General features: G+C 52.1%; 3 protein-coding genes across 8 annotated transcripts in view; 1 reads left to right on the plus strand and 2 right to left on the minus strand.

Annotated features, from left to right (window-relative positions):
* On the minus strand, positions 1-7,763 carry BICDL2 (BICD family like cargo adaptor 2). Of its 5 annotated transcripts, none has more exons than XM_049903899.1 (11): positions 7,682-7,763; positions 6,058-6,353; positions 3,544-3,591; positions 3,158-3,373; positions 2,933-3,049; positions 2,679-2,825; positions 1,654-1,845; positions 1,394-1,540; positions 860-990; positions 533-653; positions 1-446 (listed from the first exon to the last, which is right to left on the minus strand). In XM_049903899.1, exons 2-11 carry the CDS (start codon positions 6,337-6,339, stop codon positions 288-290), a joined length of 1,560 nt encoding a protein of 519 aa, XP_049759856.1. In that variant the 5' UTR covers positions 6,340-6,353; positions 7,682-7,763; the 3' UTR covers positions 1-287. The 5 variants fall into 5 exon arrangements, with proteins under 5 accessions (XP_049759856.1, XP_049759857.1, XP_049759854.1 ...); XM_049903900.1 differs by having other exon boundaries at positions 6,058-6,376; positions 7,682-7,752; XM_049903897.1 differs by having other exon boundaries at positions 6,058-6,376; positions 7,436-7,745.
* On the minus strand, positions 7,678-18,127 carry LOC126087469 (proline-rich proteoglycan 2-like). Its single transcript, XM_049905013.1, has 4 exons — positions 18,009-18,127; positions 17,298-17,793; positions 16,937-17,122; positions 7,678-7,869 (listed from the first exon to the last, which is right to left on the minus strand). The coding sequence occupies exons 1-4, from the start codon at positions 18,125-18,127 to the stop codon at positions 7,678-7,680; spliced, it is 993 nt and encodes a 330-aa protein (XP_049760970.1).
* Positions 17,408-25,689, plus strand: part of MMP25 (matrix metallopeptidase 25) — a 15,984-nt gene continuing 7,702 nt past the window's right edge. For both annotated transcript variants that reach the window (XM_049904143.1, XM_049904142.1), the window contains exons 1-4: positions 17,408-18,239; positions 18,674-18,806; positions 21,100-21,232; positions 21,341-21,630. In XM_049904143.1, coding sequence (XP_049760100.1) covers positions 18,126-18,239; positions 18,674-18,806; positions 21,100-21,232; positions 21,341-21,630 — 670 coding nt within the window. In that variant the 5' untranslated portion in view covers positions 17,408-18,125. The remainder of the gene's footprint in view (positions 18,240-18,673; positions 18,807-21,099; positions 21,233-21,340; positions 21,631-25,689) is intronic.

The following is a 25,689-nucleotide window of genomic DNA, read 5'->3' on the forward strand; positions in this document are numbered from 1 at the left end:
CTCTGTCTGATCTTGATACATAAATACACATTGTCATCCTGGCCTGGAGAGTGCCCAGTGCTTAGAAAAGATAGACCTATAGACTCCTAAAATAGGCAGCTCTGCCCCACCACCCACCTCTTACCCCTGGCCCCAAAAGCTGGCCCCTGCTCACTGTGAGCCCCTGCCTGGGTTTCGGGATGGGGAGGGCACCAGCCCCCCTTGGAACACAATCTGGAGCCTATGGCTCCACTGGCCCGAAGAGGAAACAGTCCCAGAAAGGGCAAGGGCGGTGCCCTTGGCCTCCCTCAGGTCCTTCGGAAGAGGTTGCTGAGGAACCCGCCTGCGGGCCCGGGGCCCAGGCGCAGCGAGAAGCGGGGTGAGGCGCGGTGCGGAGACTTGGCGGAACTCAGCTCTTTCTGGCGCTGTGAGCGCAACTGCTGTCCGATCACCACCTGCATGTCGTCCTGCCAGGAACCGAATCGAAGGGACGGTCAGCGTGCTGGCCCCGCCCCCAGGGCCCCGCCCCTTAAGGGCCAGCCCTGTCCCTTACCTGCCAGGCTTCCAGCTCCTGTGTTAGCGCCACCTTCTGGCGTATGGCACGCAGCAGCTCCCGGGACAGGGAGTCCCGCTCTAGGGAGATGCGGCTGAGCTCTAGGGACAGCTCCAGGGCCCTGAGGACAGAAAAGGGGAGGAGGGTGTCCAAGCATAATGGCACCTCAGTGAGCAGGGATGGTGAAGGGCTTCTGGACCCGGGCAGGAGACCAAGGAGATCTGTGCAGCCCTGGATGGGAGTGGAGGAGTCAGGACCCGCAGGGCCCGAGTGCTGTGGGGGCCTGTAGCCCAGCGCGGGCGGTGGTGAGTGGTGACGGAGGCTCACTTGTTCACGGCCTCGTCCCGATCAGAGAGAGCGCTGCTCAGGGCCTCTTCGGGGTCCTCCTCCTCCCGCAACTCCTTCTGCCTCTGCAGCTCCTCCCGCAGGGACTGCATCTCCTCCCGCTGCAGGGCGATCTGTGGGAGGGGAGGGGCAGAGAGGCAGATGGGCTCCTGGGCCTCCCAACCACTGCCCTTCCCAGCACCCTGGGGCTGCTGCCCCCTGGCCCTGTTCGAGGGACTCAGATTAGCCCCCAGGCTCATGCGGGCGTAGGGGCAGAGCCTGCAGGAGGAATGCAGGGAGAAGTGTAGGGGGTGGAGTTAACGGGGGCGGGGTGCAGTCCAGAAAGTTATCCTGGGGGGGTGACATAAAGGCTGCCTCTAGAGCATGACTGCTGGTTTGTTAGGGTGAAGGGTGATCCAGGTGGAGGGGGCTTAGTGGGCAAAGGCTAGCGGCAGAGATAGAAATGGGGGGGGGGAGAAAGTGATAGTGGGGAGGGGCTCTGCATCCAACACTGCGGTCCCCACACAAGCACACGACCTCATCCTCCAGCCTGGCCACTTCCGCCTCCTTCTTCTCCAGCATCTCCGAGGGGCTCAGAGTTGTTCGCTTCTTGGGGGGCTCCAAGCTCTCCTGGGGCAAAGCCTGTGGGCTGGAAGGCTCTTGGGGCTCCACGGACAGGGTAGTCTGCGGGTCAAAGGAACGGTCAGTGCGGGTCGAACCTCTTGGGACCCGGAAGAGCCGAGCCTGCGCCCCTCTGAGGCTGCGCTAGTGGTGGGGCTGCCGGGCCTAAAGCTCACCAGGGCGTCTCCGCGTCCTTCTGTGTCCTGGTCATGGTCGCTGTCGAGGGTGCGGGCAAGCTCGGACTGTAGGGAGGCGCCCGACACGTCGGCATTCTGGAAGCGGGATTCCTCCTCTAGCTCCAAGACCCGCCGCTGCAGCCTCTGCAGTGCGCCCAGAGCCTCTCTTGCCTCGAAGCGCGCATGTTCCAGCTGCAGACAGAGGGACAGATAGACAGAGGAGTGGGAAGGGGGGGGTCAGACAGGCATACCGGGCTCACCCACGAGGGGGCGCCAGAGCGACTCTCAGCAGAGGAGTGCAGCCCCGCGTCCCGCCCCCCGCCCACTCCCGCCCCTGCAGTATCCCCGGAGGGGCCTAGGGCCAATTTCTTACCAATGAAGCTGGCTGAGGCCGGCATCCCAATTCTAGTCTCCCATCACCTTCTCCCCACCCTAACCTGGTCAGATCACCTTGCAAAAGCCCCACCCTCCCGCTGCCCACCAGCTCTACCTTCGGCATTTATTGATCCTTTCTTCTCAACCAGGTGTGGCGCTGAGCGTCACCACAGCCCTGTGAGGTAGGTACCATTACCATCCCATCTCACAGGTGTGGAAACTGAGGCTCAAGCGTCCCACAACAGTTAGCAGGGAGCTGGGATAAGAATCCAGGCAATCTGATCAAAAGCACAAGCTCAGGAGACCTCAAACAGCAGGCCATACTGCTTCTTTTCTTTCCCTTTTCTCTACCTCCTCTGCCCCACACCCTGGTCCAGGTCCCCACAATCTCTTGCCTGACCCTTGCTCCTCAGTCCTTAGTCTCTTCCTTGGCCTTCAGCTGCCCAGCTCTGACCCACTCTAGGCAGGTGGAGACTCAACTGAAATCCAAAAGTGATCCTTCCCTGCTCAAAAGCCTTCCATGGCTGCCACTGGCTCTCCAGCAGATACTCATGTAGGGGCCTCTAGGGATCCAGGTCTGGCCTTATCTCCCAGAAAGCCTAAGGCAGCAGTCGAGAGTGGAGCTGGGCACCCCCCAGACATGTGGTCACCTCCAGGCTGTGCTCCCGCTGCTCTCGCCGCAGCACCAGCAACTCCTCACGGGTGACCTGCAGCCAGCCCTGGCCCTTCTCCGCCTCCTCACGCAGGCCCCGAATCTGGGCCTCTAGGTCCTGCCTGCGACTCTGCAGCATCTTGTTCTGGGGAAAGGCCTCTGAGTTGGGGAGGGGTTAGGTGCTGTACCAGCCCCAGACAGCCCCAGCCCAGCCTTCTGCTCAGAGAGGCCCCAGCCCCACCTGACACTCACCTCTCCCTGCAGACTCTCTAGCCGCGTCCTCAGCTCTGCCCCAGCTAGGGCCTGTGCTTGGTACTGCCCTCGAAGGGCATCCAGTTCCCTCTGAAGCTTCTGCTCTGTCTGGGAGGCCTGGGGCATGGGATGGAGCCGTCAGCTGGCTTAAGCCTCAATATCAAACCCAGAGCACCCACCCCAGTCTGGGGACCCAGGGACCAGGGACTGGGGCTGCCCAACTACCTGGGCCAGCTGCTGGCTGAGCCGGAGGTTCTGCTCACTGAGCTCCCCCAGGGCCCGTGCCCTCTCACGCCCGCTGTCCTGCTGCTCTGAGAGCTGCTCCCCGAGCTGAGCCCGCAGGGCTTCCACGTCCCCCTCCAGCTCCACAGCCCTGGCCTCCCACTCAGCTCCCCGGGCTGCCAGGCCCCAGCGGAGCTCATGATTCTCCTGCTGCAGCCGCTGTGGGGGTGGGATGAGGGCCAGAGTCAGGGAGGCAACATGAGATGGGGCAGACACAGGAAGATGGGACAGAGACCCAGCAAGAGAGGAGAGAGCCGGGGAGGTGGAGGCAGAGGATGAGGCCAAACAGGAGGGCTGCCCTCTGGGCTGGCTCCCCAGTGCCCACTCACCTCTGGCTGCTGCCTGGGCTTCTGAACCTGAGGCCGCAAGCACCATTTCTGGAGCCAGAGATGGGTGGAATTCAGGCCACCGCCCATGGCCTCACACCACTGTGCTCCAGGGGCCTCTGGAGGCTCAGCCTCTGCCCAGCCCCTCTGGGCCAGCTCCCTCTAATTAATCACCCTGGCCCCACACCTCCGCTTGCCCCCCCCAAAACCTGTCCAACTAGGGGTGGGGGTGGGGGGTGGGGTGGGGAGGAGGATGTGCAGGGCACACCCAGAGGCCTAGCATGGGGTGGCAGGTCAACTGGGGGGCGGGCTCTAGGCCTTCACTCTCTCTAGCCCTCAAGATAAGAAGGATCCAGGTGCTGATAACAATTGCTGCTGCAAATAATAATTAGCAGTTTGTTATAATTAGCCAGGTCTTGTGCTAGTACTTTACTGCATTATTTCATTTAACACTTCAGAGGTAGAATCCTTAACACCCACATCTTGCCAATACGGAAGCTGAAGTTCAGAGAGGTTAAATGTTTTGCCCAAGGACACACAGTGAATTAGTGGGGCACAGGTTCCAACCCAGGCAGTCAAGCTCTTAACCAAATACTGCAGGGGTATCACAGCCCAAGGATTTAGCTGGCGAGTTCAGAGGTCTGATTGTTCTGGCTGTTGTGTGGTTAAGCAAGTCCCTTAATACCTCTGAGCTCCATGCATGCAGCAAGTATTTCCGGAGCTCCTGCCATGTTCTGAATTCTGGCTGTCAGTGATAATCGAGACCACCATGTTCACTCTCCTCAAGTAACTTAAATCCAGAAGGCAAGAAAAACCAAAAAAAGGCAAAACCGTTGTTGTGGAGTTGATTTCGACTCAGCGTGACCCTACTGAACAAAGTAGAACTGCCGCAAAGGGTTTCCAAGGAGTGCCTGGTGGATTCGAACTGCCGACCTTTCGGTTAGCAGTTGTAGCTCTTAACCACTACACCACCAGGGAGGCCAGTCATGGGCAGATGGACACCTGCTTGAACCAGGTCATTTCAGAGGGACTACAGGGCTGTAAAGAAACCCTGGGAAGTGATTATGAGGAAGCAGTCAGGTAGGATAGGGACTCCTTCCCCCAGAGGATGATGTCTGAATTGACTCTTGCAGGGCAAGAAGGAGCCAACCAGGAAAAGCTCACAAGCTAAGAGACAGCACGTGCAAAGGCCCTGCGTCATAAGCCTGAGTTATTCAAGGAACTGAAAGGGCCCAGGCAGAAGTGGGTGGGCAGGTGGGTGCTGTATGACCAAGATGAAGTCCGGGAGGTTGGAAGGCTGGACCTGGCAGGGACTTTCAGCCCACACGAAGTTTCCATCGCAGGCTAAGTGTGAGGAAGGGTTTTTGGAAGCTGCAGGGCGAGGAGTGAATTGGCCTGATCTGCAAGCTTTGAAGCTCCTCCTGGCTGTCCGGTGGAGAATAGGCTGCAGGGGCAAGAGTGGAAGCTGTGTGGAGGAAGCAGGCAGTGCCGCAGCACCTCAAGAGGTGCTGGCGGTTGCAGAGGCAATAACAGTGAGTGGATTTGGAATCTAGTTTAGAAGGGAACTGACAGGGCTTAAAGATGTGGGGGAGAGAGCAAGAGAGCGGTCACGGAGGTGTGTCCCCTGAGATGGGAAGCTGGCTGGGTGCAGCAGGTGTGGGGTTATAGAACCATGAGTGCTGCTTCTTTTGAGACCCCATTCGGTTGCCTGGGGCGGTGGGGGGTGGGGGCAGTGGTTAGCTACCCAGGCCTGGGGCTCAGGGCAGTGACTGGGGCTAATGACACAGTTAGGGGTGTCGGTGGTGTGAGTGATCCTTGGGGGGCCAGATGTGCCCCCAGGGTGAAAGTGTGGCTGAGAACAGAGCCCAGGCTGAGAGCAGCTCTTCCGTCATAGGCTGGGTGAGAGTGAGCTGAGATGGGTCCTGACCAGTGCTGAGCCCAGGGCCAGGTAACTCAGGTCCCACGATTCAGAGAGGGCCAGCAGCTTGTCCACGCCACACAGCCAAGCCTTGACTTGTCCTCAGAGCCCATGCTCTGGACCATTGGGCCACAATACTGAGGGGACAAGGCCCAGCTGGAAACTGGTCCAGAGGTGTCCTTCTACCTGGCTGTCATCCCTCAGTGCACTTGCCCACCTGCCTGCATCCTAACAGTCTGTCCTCCCCTTTGTCTGGTCCCTTCACCTGGCCACACCTGTCTGCCAGTCCTTCTCCTGCCTGGTTATCCTCCCCTACCCAGCTGTCCTCCCCCTTCCCACCTGCCTGCTACCTGCTCACCTGCCTGCCTCCTGCCAGCCTCCCCTTTACCTAGCCCCCTCTCTTCCCCACTCCTGCCTGATCGTCTTCCCCTACCCAATGTTCTCCCCCCACTCACCTGCCTGTCCCCTGCTCACCTGCACTCCGCCCACCTGTCCTCCTTTTGCCTGGCCCCCTTCCCCTCTACACCTCTGGCCACCTGTCCTCCCTCTGCCCATCCTGCTCCCTGACCCTTGGCCCAGGTCCCTGACAGCCAGCTTACTTCCTCACGCTCCGAGTGTTGGGCACTCAGCATCTCCAGCTGCTGCTGCAGCTCCTCATTCCGCTCTAGGAGCATCTTGCCGAGTTCGGCGGCCAGCACCAGGTCCTTCTCCTTCCGCTGTAGCTGCAGGGCCAGGTCCTCAGGTTCCTCGGGCTCGGGGCCCCCTCCCAGGAATAAGCCACGCCGCTCCAGCTCAAAGGGGAAGAAGCCCTCGTTGCCGCTGGGGGAGGTGGCCCCTGAGAGCAGCCCCGATGGGAAGCTTGGGCCATCTGGGGAGCTCATGGTGCCTGAAGCATCTGTGGGCACAAGATACTCCACTCTGCAGCCCGATGGGGCTTACACCCCACTGGCCAAGACCTGGCCCTCCTTCAAGTCTCCACCTGCCCATCTGGCCACCTGGCCCTCCCAGCCCTACAGGCAGGACCTCCCTGGGCCAAGAGGGGTCAATGATCTGTGTCTTGGCCACCTGGTTTCGTTAGAGTCCCCAGGGTAAACTGAGTCAGGGAGCAGAAAGAAATGAGCCAGCTTGTCTTTGCCTGTGCCAGACATTCTTTGCATCAGGAAAACTTGTCCCAGTGCTTGGGGCCAGAGGCCACCCCACCAGGAGTTCCTGCCCCTTCCCCTGTGTTCCCTGCACCCAGCTGTTCTGGCTTCCAGCCGCTGACAATCTGGGAAACTCAGCTCATTTTCCCAGAACCCTGGTTCTTCAGGACTCAGGACACAAAGAGGAATCTGATCCCTCTCCTCCCAGGAATCCAGGACCCCACACTTTGGGAACTCAGGGGCCCTGATCCCCCACCAATAGCTCAGCCCCCTCCCCTTCCAGAAGCCCAGGACTTGATGTCCTGGTCTCCAGCCCCCAGCCCTCCCAGGTATCCTGGCTCTCATGATCTTGATTTTTCAGGACTAGGGTGTTCTGGTCCCCACCTCTCCAGACTCAGAGATCCCAGCATCTACCCTTTCTGGGATTCCCATCCCAGCCCCCAATTTTTGCCGGCCCAAGGCCTTCTGGCCTCTACCCTTGGGGACTCAAGTATCCTGAGCCCCAGCCCTCCCCTCTGCAGTGCCACCCCGGCCCCCAGTTTCCTAGGGCTCAGGCGTCAGGCCCAGACAGGGCGAGGTAACAGGTTGTGCTGGCCGCGCCGCAGGCACGACTCCGGGTTTCTGTTTACTTCCCGGCCTGCCCCTGGGACTCAGAGCCCGCCGCTCCTCTGGGGCGCCCAGGCCGGGCTGTTCAGGGACTCACGAGGGCCCGCACCACGGGACTTCCCTGGGAACTACCCCTCCGCCTCCGGAAGACCCCAGCCCCTCCCCCTAATACACTCGCTCGCACACCTGTTTCTCCCCTCCTCCCCGCGCCAGGCGCAGAATCTCACACCTGCCTGCCGGATCCAGGTGTCGCGGTGGTCCCAACGCAGACGTCGGGCCCCCCAGCCCCCTAGCCCTCGGCCCTAGGATCTGAAGCCCAGCCAGCCTTCCTTTCCCCCGGCAGCCTTCTGCTTCCCAGGGGCAGGAGTCCGGCAGCCCCTCCAGCTCCCGCATTCCTCCTCTCGCGCCGACTCGGCCCGGCCCATCCTGCCCGAGGCTCGAAGGCCCCTGCCCTCGGCGACACCTGGGCTCTCACCCGCAGCCCCCTGTCGGGCTCCGACCGAGGTCTCGGCGGTCCTGGGTCTCCTCTTCCGGAGGCGGTGCCAGGTGCGCAGCCCGCACAGGTGAGGGGGAGGGGCTGAGGGCGGGGCTGGGGCGCCCCCTGATGGCCGGAATGGCCAGGTGGAGCCGAAAGAAAGTTGCCTCCACCCTGGTCAGAGGCACCTTGAAGCCATTGGAAATGACCAAATGAGCACCTACTGTACGCAGAACCTACGCTGAGCCTAGATGTTGGCTCCTTTCCCCTCACAACTGTCCTCTGAGGTAGGAAATTAGTAACAATGATAATAACAACAAAGCTGATACTAAGCTTTCTGCTAAATAAGCTCTTTATAGGCATAGTTCATTTACCTTCATTATTACCTCATGAAGCAGAACTACTGTTATCCCCATCTTACAGATGAGGAAACTGAGGCTCAGGGAAGTCACCTGACTTGCCCAGGGTCATACGGGCTGAACTTGAATGTGAACCCCAGAAGTGTGATGTTAAGGTCTGTGCTCTTAGACTGATCTCCACACTCCAGATGAGGAAATCGAGGCTCAGTTAAAGTGAGTTGCCCACAGCCACACCTTAATCCATGTAGCTCCACACTCCGACGAGGCTCCTGAGCTGTGCAGAGCTGGGTGCCTGCTCCTATCAGGGATGGAGGGCTGGAAATGGAGACTGGGAGGAGTTGGGCCTGAGGCTTAGGGCCCAGCCCCAATGCAGCCTGGGCATGCAGTCATGTTCCAGGCAGACCTTGGACAAAAGGAGAGCTGGTGCAGTGGTGTGCTGGTAGATATTTAACAACAGGCTCCCAGGGATGGGGAGGACTCACTTGTAGCATTTGCCAATTTCCCTGGTATAAATAGTCCCTTCACTGCAGATTTCAAGCTATAGATGTGACGTCACTGAATTAGAAGTTTGGAGGGGATGTGCACAATGAGCTTTTGTCACCTGGGATCAGCTGGCTCTAGCACACATCTGGATGGGGGCCAGGACTCCTGAGTGCTGGGGGCCTGGGGGCCTAGATACTAGGTGGGAGCTGGAACTCCTGAGATGTGGAGAAGTGGATGTAGGGAGTCCTTGGAGGTGTGGTTAGGGACAAGGACTCCTAGGTCCTGGGGCTAGGACAAGGATTCCTGCTAGCAGACAGTTGTCGTGTGCAGTTGAGTCGATTCCAACCCTATATGACAGAGTAGAACTGCTTCATAGGGTTTCCTAGGTTGTAATCTTTACCTGAGCAGATTGCCAGGTCTTTTCTCCTGTGGAGCTGCTGGGTGGGTTCCAACCATCAACCTTATGGTTTGCAGCCGAACGCTTAACCATTGTGCCACCAGGACATTGTTGTTAGGTGCAGATGAGTCAGTTCCAACTCATAGCGACGCTATGTACAACAGAACAAAGCACCGCTTGGTCCTGTGCCATCCTCACGATCTTGTTATGCTTGAGCCCATCGTTGCAGCCACTGTGTCAATCCATCTCCTTGAGGGTCTTCCTCTTTTTCGCTGACCCTCTACTTTACCAATCAAGTTATTTTTCTACATGGACCAGTCCCTCCTGATAACATGTCTAAAGTATGTGAGATGAAGTCTCGCCATCTTTCCTTCTAAGGAGCATTCTGGTTGTGCTTCTTCCAAGACAGATTTGTTTGTTCTTCTGGTGTATTCAATATTTTTCACCAACACCATAATTCAAAGGCATCAATTCTTCCTCAGTATTCCTTATTCAGGTGCTGATTCCTTCACCTGGAAGTGGAAGATGTGAGCTCAGAGTCACCCTGTGCCTCACTCATACCACACCCCCATTTGGCACAGGCTCCCTGATCTCTGATCTTCCTGCTGCCTGGCCTACACAGGGCTTCTCTGGCCAAGTCCCTGCTCCCAGGAGGTTCACAGTCTGTTGTGGGAGGGGACATAGACCCATAAACAAGAAACAAACCAATAAAACAATCCAGCAAAGGAGCTTGGGCCCCGGAGCTGGCATCACATGACTTCAGTACAGATCCCAGCTTGGCCACTTGCTGGGCAGCTCAGCTAGTTAAGCTCTGTAGGCCTTAGTTCTCCCATCTGTAAAACGGAGGTGATGTCCCAGTTTATAGAGTTGAGGATTATATGAGGTAATACGTGTGAAGGACCAGCATGCAGTCCTTGTTAGTGAGCCTCTGTGTGGCAACAATAAGTGACTTCTCCACACATGCTACATGGGATTTCATCCTCACAGCAACTCCATGAGGTCATGCCATTGTCATCCTCCCAGTTCACAGACAAGGAAACCAGCTCAGGGGGGTGAAGTGACTTGCCTGTGGACACCTGGCAGAGTTTTTGCCCCAACTTGCCTGGCTCCCTCCCAGATGCGTTCTGCTTGCCCCTTGGGGCCTCAGCATAGACTGCCCAAGGCATTTTGAGATCCAGGAGGACTTTGTGGGTAAGAGGCACTTGAGCCCCAGGGCTCCCCTGGCTGATGGGAAGGAAGGTGTACAAGGTTTGCATGTACAAGGTATTGCATGCTGAGGAGAGGGTGATCATAGGCCAGGAGTTTCCAGGAAGCTGGCTTATTTGGGGGATGGGTGGGAGGCAGGTGACCCCTTCTTGTCAGGACTTGTCCCTACCCTCCCCCGGGCCTCCCTGGGTCCACTCTGTCCGTTCTTATCCCTCTTCCTCACCCAGCCTCAGAATGCTGTGCTTTCTTTAAGCAAGGCAGAAAAATATAGAGAACAACAGAAGAAACACCCACGTTCTCAGCACCAAGAATTAACAAAGTTTAGCCTGTTATCCGACTTGATAGTGATCTTTTTTTTTAGTAACAAACATGACAGTTACCGACCCATTGGCCCCACTGCCCTCCCAACTCCCCCCACAAAGGCAGCCATGTTGGGAAGGGCTAGATTTCAGACTAAGGTGTTTTGAGGCTTTTATGACATATACAAAGTCTATGGACAATAGGCAGTATTGTTTGGAATATATACCTTCCTTGCATAAAAGATTTGTTCTGCAATTTTCTTTTCTTGTTTAACCTAACGTGTCTAAGTTTTTCCTCAACTTCTAAAATAATCAACTTTAATGAAGTATGATAAATATTACATATACTACACGCTGCCGTTGAGTAGATTCCAAGTCGTGGTGCCCCCATGTGTTACAGTGTAGAACCGCTCCATAGGGTTTTCTTGGCTGTAATCTTTATGGAAGCAGACTTCCAGGCCTTTTTTCTGCAGCATCTCTGGGTGCATTTGCACCAGCAACCTTTAGGTTAGTAGTTGAGTGAAAGCTATTTGTGCCACCCAGGGACCTCTACTGCATAGAATAAAATTCACCAATTTGAATCCTTAGTTTGGTGAGTTTTGACAAATGTACTTGATAGCATAACCACCACCACAGTCACGAGGCAGAACATTTCCATCACCTCAGGAATTCCCCGTGCTCCTTTGCAGCCAATCCCTCACCCTACCCCTGGCCTCTGGCAGCCATTGATCTGCTTTCTGTCACGATGGTTTTACCTTTTCTAGAATGTCAAATAAATAGAATCATACAGGATGTCATCTTTTGTGTCTGGTCTCTTTGACTTAATATAATGCTTCTTCAACTCGTTCATGTTGTTGTGTCAGTGCAATCAGTGGGTTTGAAAAATTTTAAACCTAAGGAAAGTTGCAAGAGTAGTACAATGACTACCCACCACTTAGACTCACAAATGTGAATATTTTGCTATGTTTGCTTTATGCCCCTTAAACTACATTTTGCTAAACCGTTTGATACTTGAGCTTGCATCTCCTAAGGACAAGGGCATTCTCCTACATAATCACACACTATTATCACAGCTGAGAAACTGAACATTGATAAACTAGATACAATAATCTCACCTAACATATAGCCCATGTTCAGATTTTCTCAGTAATATCCTTTGTCCTCTGCCCTATAGGGTCGCTATGTGTCGGAATTGACTCGACGGCACTGGGTACTGGGTTGGGTCCTTTGTAATTTTCTGGATCCAGGATCCAATCAAGTGTCTCTTTAGTCTTCTTTAATAGAAAGTAGTCCCCTTGCCTTTTTTTTTTTTTTTAATAATATTTCATTGTGTTTTTAGTGAAGATTTACACAGCAGTTTAGGTTTCCATTCAACAATTTCTACACAAATTGTTCAGTGACATTGGTTACATTCTTCAGAATGCATGAACGTTCTCATATTTCTGTTCTGGTTCTTCTGTTTCCATAATCTAGTTTCCCTGCCCCCTTACATTCTCTCTTTGTTGTAAAGTAATTCTTGACCGCTTGATTTCACATAGGTGATTTTTTAAAGGAGCACTATACTTACCAGTGATATTCATTATTTTTTGAGCCAATTTGTTATTTAGCTACAAGGTGACCTCAGGGGTTAGTTTCAGTTCAAAGTTTGAAGAGTATCTGAGGGCAATAGTCTCAGGGAGTCCTCCAGTCACAACTAGTCCAGTAGGTCTAGTTTTTTTTTTAAGCAATTTGGGGTTCTGTTCCACATTTTTCTCTCATTCTGTTAAGGTCCACCTATGGTGGCCCTGATTAGAATGGTCGGTAATGGTAGCCAGGTACCATCTCGTTCTTCTGGTCTCAGGGTGGACCTCTTGCCTCCTGATTTACCTTTCAGGACAATGACTTTTTTAAAAATTGTGGTAAAATATATATAACAAAAATTTGCCATTTTAGCCATTTTTTAAGTGCACAACTCAATGACATTAATTACACTCATGATGTTGTGCAACTGAAACAGGCTGCTCGGCCATACTGAAAACCCCCATCAAAACCCCTTTCCCACCTCTTTGTCTTGCTAACCACAAGCTTGTTTTGAGCAGGAGGTCGCAGCAGGTAGTGGCTCGTCCACTGACTAGCCCTAGCTACACCTTGAAGCAGGCACAGATTGAAATCACATCCTTCAACTGACCCCCCTCCCCACCCCCAAATATATTCATGGGAGGGCTAAAGGCAGAAAATTCCTGGTACCAAACCCAATCCCCTGATGCCATTGGAAACAAAAAGCTCCCCAGCCCCCTTAGTCAGCGAGCACTTGGCCTTAAGGTCATTAGACCCCATGCGCTCCTTGTATGCGCTGACAATAAACTTGCCACTTCCTGCTTCCGTTGCAATCAGTGTCGGTCGTATTTCAATCGGCTAATAAGACAGGACAAGAACCCGAGTGGCGCTCGGTTACACAACCATTTTCAAAAGTTTTTCATCACCCCAAACAGAAACTCAGTATCCATTAAGCAATGACTCCCCATTTCCTCCTCCCACCCGCCCCTGGTAACCACTAATAAACTTTGTTCTCTATGCATTTGCCCAGTCTAGATACTTCATCTAAGTGGGATCATATGATATTTCTCTTGTTGTGCCTGCTTATTTTACTCAGCATAATATTTTTGAGGTTCATCCATGTCATAGAATATATCAGAACTTCATTTCTCTTTACAGGTGAATCATATTTTATTGTTTTGTTTATCCATTCATCTGTTGATGGACGCTTTCGTTGTCACCACCTTTTGGCTATTGTGAAATGCTGCAATGAACATTGGTGTACAAGTATCTGCTTGAGTTCCTTCTTTCAGTTCTTTGAGGGTACAAGGACAATGACATTTTTGCAGAGTCCAGGCAGTCATTTTGCAAAAAGTTTCTGAGATTTATCCAGACTGCTGCATATAGATTTATATCTCAATTTATTTATTCATTCTATCAATGAACATTTAAGCTTTTTGAACATTTTCAATGTTGTAAACAACATTGTAATTAACATCCTTGTACACAGATCTCCATGGACGCATGGGTGGAGTCTCACTCTGTCCTGCACCTAGAAGAGGAATTAGTGGGTGGAGGACATTCCAGGGATCAAGTGCTGTATAACAACCACTCCACAACTTAAGGGATTAAAACAACAATTTATCTTTTTCTCTTGCAGTTTTGAGGGTAGTTGGGTTTCTGCTGGTTGGTTCTGCTGCTGGGATTTAACGTGGTTGCAGGCAGATGGTGGCTGGGGCTGGAGCCTTCAGAAGGCTTCTTCACGTCCATGTCTGCTGCTGGGATGGCTGCATCGGCCTGGGGTTGGTCAGCTTTTCTCTCTCCATGCATAGCTGTCTCAGACTTTGCCTTAGATATCTTGTGCTGCTGTAACAGAAATACCACAACTGGGTGGCTTTAATAAACAAGGAATTAATTTTCTCACAGTTTATAAGGCTAGAAGTCCAAATTCAGGGTGCAGTCTCTAGGGGAAGACTTTCTCTGTTGTTCTCTGGGGGATGATCCTTGCCTCTTTTCAGTTTCTGTTCCTCAGTTCCTTAATGGTCTTCATGTAGTGTGACATTTTTCTTGTCCCATCTGTGTTTCCTTGGTTCTTGTATTTCAAAAGTGATTGATTTAAGATACACCCTGCACTGATATGGCCTAATTAAAAGAAAACCCTATTCCCAAATGGGATTACATCCACAGGTATAGGGTTAGGATTTACAACACATATTTTGGGGGGACACAATTCAATCCATAACAAACTTCTCACATGGCAGCTGCCTTCTCCTAAAGCCAGGCAGGTTCCAAGAAGCCCAGTCAGAAGCTGCAAGACTTCTTAAGATTCAGTGTGAGAGGTGCCAGAACACTCATTTCCACAGCATTCTGCTGGCCAAGCAAGTCTCCGAGACCAGCCCAGATTCAAGGGTAGAGGGTTAGATTCCACCTCTCCCGGGGGAGAGTAATGAAGACTCCGCAGCCATCTTTAAGGTACCATAGAAACTATGCTCTTCAGCTACAATATTGCCAAACTGGTTTCCAAAGTGTAGGTATTAGTTTACACTCTTTGACTCCATTTTTGATGTTCTACTGCTGATACTGCTGACAGCTTTCAAGTCTCAGCCCTTTCCCCCTATCTGGGCAGGCTGATAAGAAGACTCTGATTCTCTCTCTTGCAGTAGAGGAATGTTTAAATCATGCAAGCCCTGGCCAGTGTGGGGGGACCCTCACCCTCTAACCACAGTTAAAGCTCTTTCTTTGCCTTCTGAACCCATATTGGGACCTGCTTGGGAGCCTGCCCTCCCCCCCCAGAAGGTCTTATTATGTGAGCGATCAATTTCTTCATGTGGTGTTGGTGTGTGTGGCACCACAAGTCTCAACATTTAAATCAAATTTTGGGTGGAAGGGGGATCCCATCATGGGGCCATCACAAAGCACACTCCTATGAGCAGAGTGTGAGTTTCACCTGGCTACACCTGCCCAATACTTGGCATCATCAGGTTTTTTCATTTTTGCCAATCTGATGGCAAAAGGGGGAAAGGGGGACTTCTGTGTTTTAGTTTGTCTCTCCAGCTCGACAGTCCTGGTCACTCATTGTTGTTGTTAGGTGCCGTTGGTTGGTTCCAACTCATAGCCACCCTATGTGTACAACAGAACAAAACACTGCCCAGTCCTGTACCATCCTCGCAATCATTGCTATGTTTGAACCCATTGTTGCAACCACTGTGTCAATCCATCCTGTCGAGGGTCTTCCTCTTTTTCCTTGACCATCCACTTTACCAAGCATGATATCCTTCTCTAGGGACTGGTTGGTCCCTCCTAATAACATGTCCAAAGTATCTGAGATGAAGTCTTGCCATCCTCGCTTTCAAGGAGTACTCTGTCTTTACTTCTTCCAAGACAGACTTGTTTGTTCTTCTGGCAGTTCGTGGTATATTTAATATTCTTCACCAGTACCACAATTCAAAGGCATCAGTTCTTCAGTCTTCCTTATTCATTGTCCAGCTTTCTCATGCATATGAGGTAACTGAAAATATTATGGCTTGGGTCAGGTGCACCTTAGTCCTTAAAGTGACATCTTTTCTTTTTAACACTTTAAAGAGGCCTTTTGCAGCAGATTTGCCCAATGCAATACATCAATTGATTTCTTGACTGCTGCTTCCACAGGTGTTGATTGTGGATCCAAGTAAAATGAAATCTTTGACAACTTCAATATTTTCTTCATTTATCATGATGTTGTTTATTGGTCCAGTTGTGAGGGTCTTTGTTTTGGTTATGTTGAGGTGTAATCCGAACTGAAATCTGTAGTCTTTGATCTTCATCAGTAAGTACTTCAAGTTCTCTTCACTTTCAGCAACGAAGTGCATATTGCAGGTACTTAGTGAGTCTTCCAACACTCCTGATGCCACATTCTTCTTCATATAGTCCAGCTTCTTGGACTATTTGCTCAGTATATAGATTGAAAAGTATGATGAAAAGACAGAGCTCTGACACACCTTTCCTGATTTTAAACTACAAAGTATCCCCTTGTTCTGTTCAAATAACCACCTCTCTGTCTATGTACAGGTTCCTCATAAGCACAATTAAGTGTTCTGGAATTCCCATTCTTTGAAATGTTATCCATAATTTGTCATGATTCACACAGTTGAATGCCTTTGCATAGTCAATAGAACACAGGTAAACATCTTTCTGGTGTTCTCTGCTTTCAGCCAAGATCCATCTGATACCAGCAATTATATCCTTGTTCCATGTCCTCTTCTGAATCTGGCTTGAATTTCTTGCAGCTTCCCGTCGATGTACTGCTGCAACCATTTTTTAATTATCTTCAGCAAAATTTTACTTGTGTGTGATATTAATGATATTGTTTGATAAATTCTTCATTCTGTTAGATCACCTTTCTGTGGAATGGGCACAAATATGAATCTCTTCCAATTGGTTGGCCAGGTAGCTGTCTTCCGAATTTCTTGGCATAGATAAGTGAGCACCTCTATTGCTGCATCCGTTTGTTGAAACATCTGAAGTGGTATTCCATCAATACCTGGAGCCTTGTTTCTTGACAATGCCTTGAGTGCAGCTTGGACTTCTTTCTTCAATACCAGCCACTGTTGATCGCATGCTGCCTCCTGAAATGGTTGAACATCAATCAACCCTTTTTGCTACAGTGCCTCTGTGTATTTATTCCTTCTTCTTTTGATGGTTCCTGAATTGTTCAATATTTGCCCATAGAGTTCTTCAATATTGCAACCCTAGGCTTGAATTTTTTCTTTAGTTCTTTCAGCTTAAAAATGCCCAATGCATTCTCCCTTTTTGGTTTTCTAACACCAGGTCTTTGTTCATATCACTATAATACTTTGTCTTCTCAAGCCACCCTTTGAAATCTTCAGCGCTTTTACTTCATCGTTTCTTCCACTTGCTTTAGCTACTGTAGGATCAAGAGCAAGTTTCAGAGTCTCTTCTGACATCAATTTTGGTCTTTTCTCTTTCCTGTCTTTTTAATGATCTTTTGCTCACTCACATCCTCCACTATCCCCCCTCCTGGCTGCTCAGAGATTAAGCTGCTTAACTCGCACTCAGTCCGGGCCCCCCACACTCCCAGGAAGGGCCTCTCCACCAGGATTCCTCCTTCCTCCACATCCTTCTCCTGCTGCTGGGCCCCAACAGCGCCTCGGGCCCTAGGTCTCTGTCCGCGGGATCTCCTCCCCTGGTGATCAGCCGGGTCTGATGCCCCTTCATTCCCGCATACCTCACACACCCCTCCCCCCGGACCCCCGCACCTGGCATGGGGCAGGCTCTCGGGTTCTGTGTGCATTTTATTGGACTTTAAATGTCTAGGACTTAGGGAGGAGGCTGCGCGGGGAGGGGACCGCGCTGTTCACAGCGGTCCCTGGGTCTGGGACCTGGAGATGCCGAGACTTGCGTGTACGAGGTGGAGCATAGCGAGCAGCCCACGGGGCCGCAGGGGGCGCCGGAGAGGCCGGCGGGGGGCGACTGGGGAAGCCAGCGGGGAAGGGAAGCTGGGCCGAGGCTCCGGCTTCCGTGCTCCCTCCCCCAGAGCCTGCTTCCCTGCCTCCTGCGGCCGCGGGGTCTCGGGGAGGCGACGGGGAAACAGCTGAGCCGCCTCCACCGGGCAGGTCCTGGGAAAGCAGAAGGGGGCCCTGCCCTGACAGTCCCGTAGCCGGGATCCGGGAAGAGAAACCCGGGGAGGGGGGTGCAGGAGGAGAAGCCTGGCGGTGGTCGGACTTGCGCTTGGAAGGGCCGCCAGCGGGGTCCTTGGACCGGTGGGGGACGGAGGGCCACCGCGTGGACTCCGAGCCTTGAAGATTTGGCCCCTTGCCCTGCCGCGAGGCTGCGGGTTTTCGCCGTGCGCCCGCCCTGCCCCGCCCCACACTCAGGAGGAGGGCCGCCAGCGCGCACCCAGGCCACTACAGGACCCTGCCCGGGACCCCAAGAGAAACCACAGCCATCCGGAGTCCGGACCTCCGCCGCTTTCCCACGCCCTCGACCCTCCCGGGACCCCCAGCCCCAGCCAGGACCCAGACCCGTCGTGCGCACCCAGATCTCTGAACCCTCCCCACCCATCTAGTCACCAAGACCCGTTTTTCCGCCGGTTCCGTTGCCTCGCGCCAGCCCCCCCCATCCTTCGGTCCCCAGGGCGACTCCGCCAGCCCCCTTCGACCCGGCGGCTGCCCATCCTGCAGCAGGCCATGCTACGGCACCCTCTCCGACCCCAGCTCCGGCTGCTGGCGCTGCTGCTCCGGCTTCTGCCGCTGCTCGCGCGCGGCCCGGAACCGGCTGCACAGGACCTGAGCCTAGGAGTGGTGAGTGAGGGGCTTCCGGCACCCGGGGCCAGAGGGGGTCTGGGGAGGGGAGCTGGGGCTCCGGGATCTGAGGCCCGAGTTCATGGGGGTCCAGGACTCCTCGGTCCGGGGACCGGACTCAAATGTCCAAAGAGTGTGGAAGCGGTCTGGGGACCCGGATTCTTGGATCCAGTCTGGATTCGGAAATCAAAAGAGGAGCTTGGGTGGGGAGCTGGGAGCTAGGACTTCTGAATCCAGACAAAGGCTGGGAAACTCAGGGCTGGAGGGTGAGGACCTTGAGCAGGCGAAGCTGAGGACACTTGGGGCTGGGCGCTTTGGGCTTCGGGACATAGCGAGGGGCTGGGCTTCTAGGATGATGGTGTGGGGGAGGAGGGGGGAAGGATGAGTCCCACCCTCTCTGCCATCCTACCTCACTCGTCCTGTCTGCCACCTAGGACTGGCTGACCCGCTATGGCTACCTGCCGCCGCCCCATCCAGCCCAGGCCCAGCTTCAGAGCCCTGCGCAGCTGCGGGATGCAATCAAGGTCCTGCAGCGCTTTGCTGGATTGCCTGAGACCGGCCTCATGGGTAGGTCGCTCCACCCAACTGCCCTCTCTGCACTCCGCCTGAGCACCTTAGTGTGGGCGTTAAGAAAACGCTTATGACAGGCCCCAACTGGGGAGATTCCCAGGCTTTCCTGTTTCAATAAATACAGTAAAACCTGTGAAAGCTGGGACAATGTAAGGTGGAAACCTGTCAGATGAGGAAAACTCAAATATTTCTCACTTAAATAAGTGATAGAAAAGTGGTAAGACTGCACTGTCAGAGGCAGAAAACTTGTGACACCTGGAAAAACAAGGCAGTCCTTCTGAATTCCTGCTTTCATAGGTTTCACAGTAATTATTGAGAGGTTGGGCTGGTAGAATGACGGACAGATAAGGTCCCTGTCCTCACATAGCTAACATTCTAGAGGAAGGAAGAAACAAACAAAAACATGCCACCAAGTGGATTCCGACTCATAGAGATTCTGTAGGACAGAGTAGAACTGCCCCATAGGGTTTCCAAGGCTATAACCCTTATATAAACAGACTGTCACATCTTTGTCCCACTGAGCGGCTGGTGGGCTCCAACTTCTCACTTTTCGAGTTAGCAGCCAAGTGCTTTAACCACTGTGCTGCTAGGCAGAAGAGGAAGCCACAAATCAAGAACACAAATATGCAAGACAATTTCAGATAGTAGCAAGTGTTTAAAAGAAACCTTGGTGGCACAATGATTGGTAGTTGGAGCCCACCCAGTGGTTCCTTGGGGGAAAGACCTGGCAATCTGTTTCCAAAGATTATAGCCTAGAAAACCCAATCGAGTAATTCTACTCTGTCACATGTGATTGATATGAATGGAGAATACACTGCACAGCAACCAACAACAACTGCAACAGCCAGTATTTTCAAGAACATAAAATGCTAATGGTATTGAGTTGGGGCTGGCCAGGGCAGGCCCTCTGAAAGTGTCACATGGGCTGAGGCCAGAAAGGGGAGGAGCCAGGCCTGGGACATGGGGAAGAATGTCCCAGTTAAGTGCAAAGGCCCAGTGGTAGGCACAAGATTGTGTGCCTGGAGTGAGAGGAAGAATGAAGAGCTAGACAAATGCCTGATTTGTAGGGGAGACTTGAAGGTGTTTGGGTTTGATTCCAAGTGTGATAAAAAAAAATAATGGGAAGGTTTGAAGGAGGGAAGCGACTTGATCTGATTTGCAACTTTCAGCTTCCTGGGATTGTTGGTAGAAAATGGAGGGTGGGGATCAGGGAGGCCTGGAAGGGGCAGTTACAGGGTCCAGGGGAGCGATGATGGTGGCCTGGAGCAGGGGTGGCGGATGTGGTGAGAAGTGGTTGGATTCTCAGTGTGTTTTGGAGGTAGAGCTGAGAGGCCTGGCCTTGGGCTAAATGGGGAGGGAGGGTGAGGGCCCTTGGCTAGCTACAAGTGAAGGCAGGGTCCTTTCCTGTCCAGTCCATTCGTGAGCAGCCTGGAACAGTGTCTGATATCTAATATGTGTCAATAAGTGTTTGTCCCATCCACAAATGAGGTGAGGCTTGAGCTTCCTTTGAAGATGAGAAGGCTGCTGGGGTTGAAGTGATAAATGTTTTGTTATATGTTTCACCACAATTAAAGAGGAAGAAAAAGGCTGCTGAACATGGAACTGGGAAAGGGGGTTTCAGGGGGTTCCATGTGGACCAATAGGGGACAGCTGATTTGCCACGGGAGATCAGAGACTGGGTGGCTTGGGGACTTTGGACTTCATCTGGATGTGAATGGGAACTTGCAAGCTAGGCTGTGAAATAGCAGCAACCTCTCAGGGGCTTCTAGCCTCCAAAAGAATGATCCTGGGTTACTCACTGCACCCCCAAGACTCTCCAGAGTCCACCTGCATGGGCCCAGGGAAGTGGGACCCCGAGATCCTGGCCTGAGACTCCAGCAGTAATATCTTGGTTGTATGAGATAGCTCTGGACTACGACTTTGTTGTTGCTGTATATCATGCATCAAGTCAATTCCGACCCATGGCGACCCCATGTGACAGAGTAGAACTGCCCCATAGGGTTTCCTACGCTATAATCTTTACTGGAGCAGATCGCCAGGTCTTTCTCCCATGGAGCCGCTGGGTGAGTTTGAACTGCCAACCTTTTGTTTAGCAGCCAAGTGCTTAACCACTGCTCCACCAGTGCTCCTTAGACTCAGATGCCTGGGTTCAAATACTGCCTGTGGGACCTTCCTGGGCAAGTTTCCTAACCTCTCTGAGCCTCAGTTTCCCTATGTAGAAAGTTAGCTGGCCCCATTATTTGGGTAGGCTGTCCCACTGCTGACCCCACTCCACCATCCCCTCCCGCAGACGCAGCAACAATGGCCACCATGCACAAACCCCGTTGCTCCTTGCCCGATGTGCTGGGGGTGGCAGGGCTGGTCAGGCGCCGCCGCTATGCTCTGAGTGGCAGCATGTGGAAGAAGAGGATCCTGACATGGAGGTATGTTGCAGTGCCCACCCCCTGCCAGGGCTGCCTGTGGGGCCCCAGCCTGGAATGGCTGCCTTCTCCCAGCCACCCTTATCCAGCAGCCCCCTCCTCTCTTCCCAGGGTGCGTTCCTTCCCCCAGAGCGCCCAGCTGAGCCAGGACCTCGTGCGAACCCTTATGCAGTATGCTCTGGATGCCTGGGGCAAGGAGTCAGGCCTCAGATTCCAGGAGGTGGGGTCTCAGAACCCTGAGCCTGACATTCTTATTGACTTTGCCCGGGCCTACCACCAGGACAGTTACCCCTTTGACGGGCTGGGGGGCACCCTGGCCCATGCCTTCTTCCCCGGGGAGCATCCCATCTCTGGGGACACGCACTTCGACAATGAGGAGGCCTGGACTTTTGGCTCAGAAGGTACAACCTCTCCTCTCTGAGAGGCCCTTTCCCCAGGTCTCTCTGTCCTGAAGAGTCAGGCTTCATTTACACATATTAACATGGCTGGATGACTTTCCCGGGTCTGCCATAGCAAAGTACCACTTTGTGGCTTATAACAACAGAAGTTTCTTTTTATTTTTTAAGTTTTTCTGATTTATTTGTTGTTGTTGTTGAGAATATACGTAGCAAAATGCATATCAATTCAATAGTTCCTACATGTACAATTCAGTGTCATTGATCACATTTTTCGAGTTGTGCAACCATTCTCACCCTCCTTTTCTGACTTGTTTCTCCCCCATTAGCAAAAACTCACTGCCCCCTAAGGTTCCAATCAGCTGAGTTGCTGTTGTCAGTTTGATCCCATATAAATAGATCCTAAAGGAGCACAATACTCAAGGCAGGCATTGTTTGGTTTTAAGAAGACTTCAGGGGATATATTTGGCTTAAGGTTTAAAGATTATCTCAGGGCAATAGTTTCAAGGGTTCATCCAGTCTCCATGGCTCTAGAGAGTCTGGATTCCATGAGAATTTGAAATTCTGTTCTACATTTTCCCTCTTCTGATCAGGATTCTTCTATAGAATCTTTGATCAAAATAGAACAGAAATTTCTTGTCTCACAGTTCTAGAAACTAGAAGCCTGCACTCAGGGTGTCAGCAGGGCTATGCTATCTGCAAAGACTCTAGGAGTTTTTCCTTCCTTGTCTCTCCCAGCTTCTCGTAGCCCCAGGCATTCCTTGGCTTGCAGCTGTAGCATAATGCATCTTCCGTGTGTCTCTCTCTGTGTCTGATCTCCTCTTTCATAAGGACATCACTCATATTGGATTAGGACCCACCTACTCCAGTATGACCTCATGCTAATTTAACTGATAATGTCTTCAAAGACACTCTTTCCAAACAAGGCCACATTCACAGGTAGGGTGGAGGGTAGGGACTTCAACATATCTTTTTTCAGGATACAATTCAATCCATAACAGAGGCCTATCACGTGCCTAAACGTCCCTGGGTGGTGCGAATGGTTTGTGCTTGACTACTAATCTAAAGGTTGATGGTTCAAACCTACCCACCGGTGCTGGAGAAAGAAGTTCCGGTGATCTGCTTCTGTAAAGATGACAGCCAAGAAAACCCTGTACAGCACAGTTCTACTCTCTAACATATGGGGTTGTCATGAGTCGGAATTAGCTGGATGGCAACACGTGTTTTTTTTTAACCCTGTGCCTGGCTCTGAGCTGGGGCCCGAGGACTTAAAAGATACAAAAACACACCTCAGATATCTGTTCAGCAGCTGAGTCAGAAGAGTAAGCCACAGCTACCACACAGAGTGCCAGGAATCACAACAGAGGACGTCTTTGAGCTTTTGGGTATTCAGGCGAGACAAGTAGCTAAGGCTCTCAGGTGAGATTGGGATTGCTGGAGGCCACTCCATTCACCCAATGAATCTGTACTGAGGGCCAGCGCTTGAGTGCGGGGTGGAGGGAGACAGGTGATAAGGAAGCACCAGTCAGTGAATTGGCCCAGTCAAAGGTAGTGAGGAGTGGGAGGACCTACTGAAGTGAGAAATGGCCTGGAACATTCAGGCCTGGAAAGCAAAAAGATTGTGTTGACCCCTGAAACTATAGCCCTGAGATAATCTTTAAACTTTAAACCAAAAAATATCCCCTGAAGTCTTCTTAAAACCAAACAGCGGTTTAGCTTAGCTAGTAAAGAGTGTCTGCCTTGGGCATTATGGTCTTTTAAGAGCTATCTATATGGGGTCAAATTCACAACAGCAACTAGATAGGAACCTTAGGGAGCAGTGAGTATATGTTAACTGGGAGGACCAACTCAGAAAATGAGGATGAGAATGGTTGCAAAACTCAAAGAATGTAATCAATGTTACTGAATTGTACATGTAGAAATTGTTGGATTGGTGTATGTTTTGCTGTGTATATTCTCCACAACAACAACAAATAAAATAAATTATTGAAAAAAATATGTATGGTGTTGTGAAGGAGATTGTAGAAGAATGCCACTGTTGTTAGTTGTTGAGTTGATTTCGTCTCATGGCGACCCCATGTGTGTCAGAGTAGAACTGTGTACCATAGGGCTTTTAAGGCTGTGACCTTTTGGAAGTAGATTGCCAGGCTTGTCTTTTGAGTCATCTCTGGGTGGATTTGAACCATCAACCTTTCAGCTAGTAGTCAAGTGATTAAGTGTTTGTACCACCCAGGAACTCCTCTAGATGATGGCAGGTCCCATATCACAAAGCGCCTTGGAAACTGTGTGAAGGAGTTTAGACAATGGGGTTCTGAGGTCAAAGGGGGGCCATTACAGGGTTCTGCGTTCTAGAAATATCACTGGCTGCAGTAGCGGCAGAGAGACGGGCAGCTCATGCAGGATTCAGGTAAGAGATGGTGGCTATGGCCCAGGAGGGAGGTGGGAGTGGAGGACAGAGCTGAGGGAAGTTAGTTAGGATGGGCAAAGATTGTGATCTGATTGGATCCTGGGGCCACGGAAGATGGAAGGGTGATGTCCAGGTTTTTGGCTGGGTCCCTGGAGAATGGTGTGCTGCTAATGCAGGTGGACCAAGTAGGAGGAGGAGGAGCAGGTTTGGGAAAGGCAGCGATGAGTTCTGGTTTCCAATGTGGTGGTGCGTAGGCAGTTGAGGATCTGACTGTAAAATTTGGACTCTGTCTTAGGTCAGGTTCCCCAGAAGCAGAGCTTGGGATGGAAACTCCTGTGCAAGTGATTTCTTGGGGGCACGTTCTCAGAGGCAAGGAAGTAAGGGAATCAGGAGCACTGGGCGAGAGCAGCAGAGCTGGGCTGTGGTCTCAGCTGACGGAGTGCTTTGGAGCATAGGAGCACCAGAGTTAATCTTGTCTGGAGGCAAGGAGCCCTGGTCCCTGGGGGGCACAAATGACTACTAACCTAAAGGGTGGTGGTCGAACCCACCCAGCGACAGAAGAAAGCCCTGGTGATCTGCTTCTGTAGAGATTATAGCCAGTAAAACCCTATAGAGCAGAGTTCTACTCTGTAACCCATGGGGTCTGCATGAGTTGGAGTTGATTCAACAACAATGGGTTTGGTTGGTTTGGTTTGGTTGGAGGCAAATGGGCCAGCCTTGTATCAATCAGTCATTGGCTGTGAGCTGCAGGGGTGGGGCAGCCTGGGCAAGAAGGATAGCACTTTTTTTGTGAAGGGGCAGCTGGGGCACGGGTGCCCAGACCTTGTATAGGCACTTGTACAGGCACATATAGTATCCATGATGGAGAGAATGTGGGCTTTGCAGCTCTACTCCAAGGCAGGGCCCCTCTACTTGCTAAGTGTATAGCAAGATACTTAACCCTAATGGCCTCAGTTTCCTCATTTCAGATTAAATGAGAGCACAAGGCCTGACAGGGGGTAGTGCTCTCTTAATTGCAGTGATTATCAGAGCTGGGCCTAGTTGTAGATTTGAGAATCAGCGGTATGCAGTGGGTTCCCATGGTTCCTAGGAGGAGAGTGTATCATGTGAAGAGCAGAAGGTCAAGTACAGAGCCATGAAGATCCCCACAGTTAAGGGGTGGGCGGAGGTGGCAGAGAAATCAGCAGAGATGGAGAAAGAAAGGCCCGAAAGGTGATCAAAAACAAGAGTGAAGGAGGAAGTGGTCAGCAATGGCTAGTACAGGAACCAAGTCCAGTAAGTGACACAGGCCTGGATTTAGTCATCAGGGGACTTGGCGACCTTAGTGCCGGCAGGCTTGGGGTGGGTAATAATACAGACCACAATGGGGTTAGGCATGAGAGGAGCTGAGGAAGTGAAGACTGAGTTTAGAGGACCCAAGAACCTGGCAGTGGAGGGAAGGGGAAGATAGGAATGTGGGTAGGAGGGGGAAGGGGAAGCAGGTCCAAGCAGTGTCTTAGGATGAGAGACTTTTGAACACTCTGGAATCCTGGATGAGCCAACAGAAAGAGGTGGTAGATGGGTGAGAGATGGATGGATGGATGGATGGATGGATGGATGGATGGATGGGTGGACGGATGGACGGATGGATGGACGGATGGACGGATGGATGGATGGAT

Source organism: Elephas maximus, chromosome 12 (assembly GCF_024166365.1).
Source record: "Elephas maximus indicus isolate mEleMax1 chromosome 12, mEleMax1 primary haplotype, whole genome shotgun sequence".
Taxonomy (NCBI): domain Eukaryota; kingdom Metazoa; phylum Chordata; class Mammalia; order Proboscidea; family Elephantidae; genus Elephas; species Elephas maximus.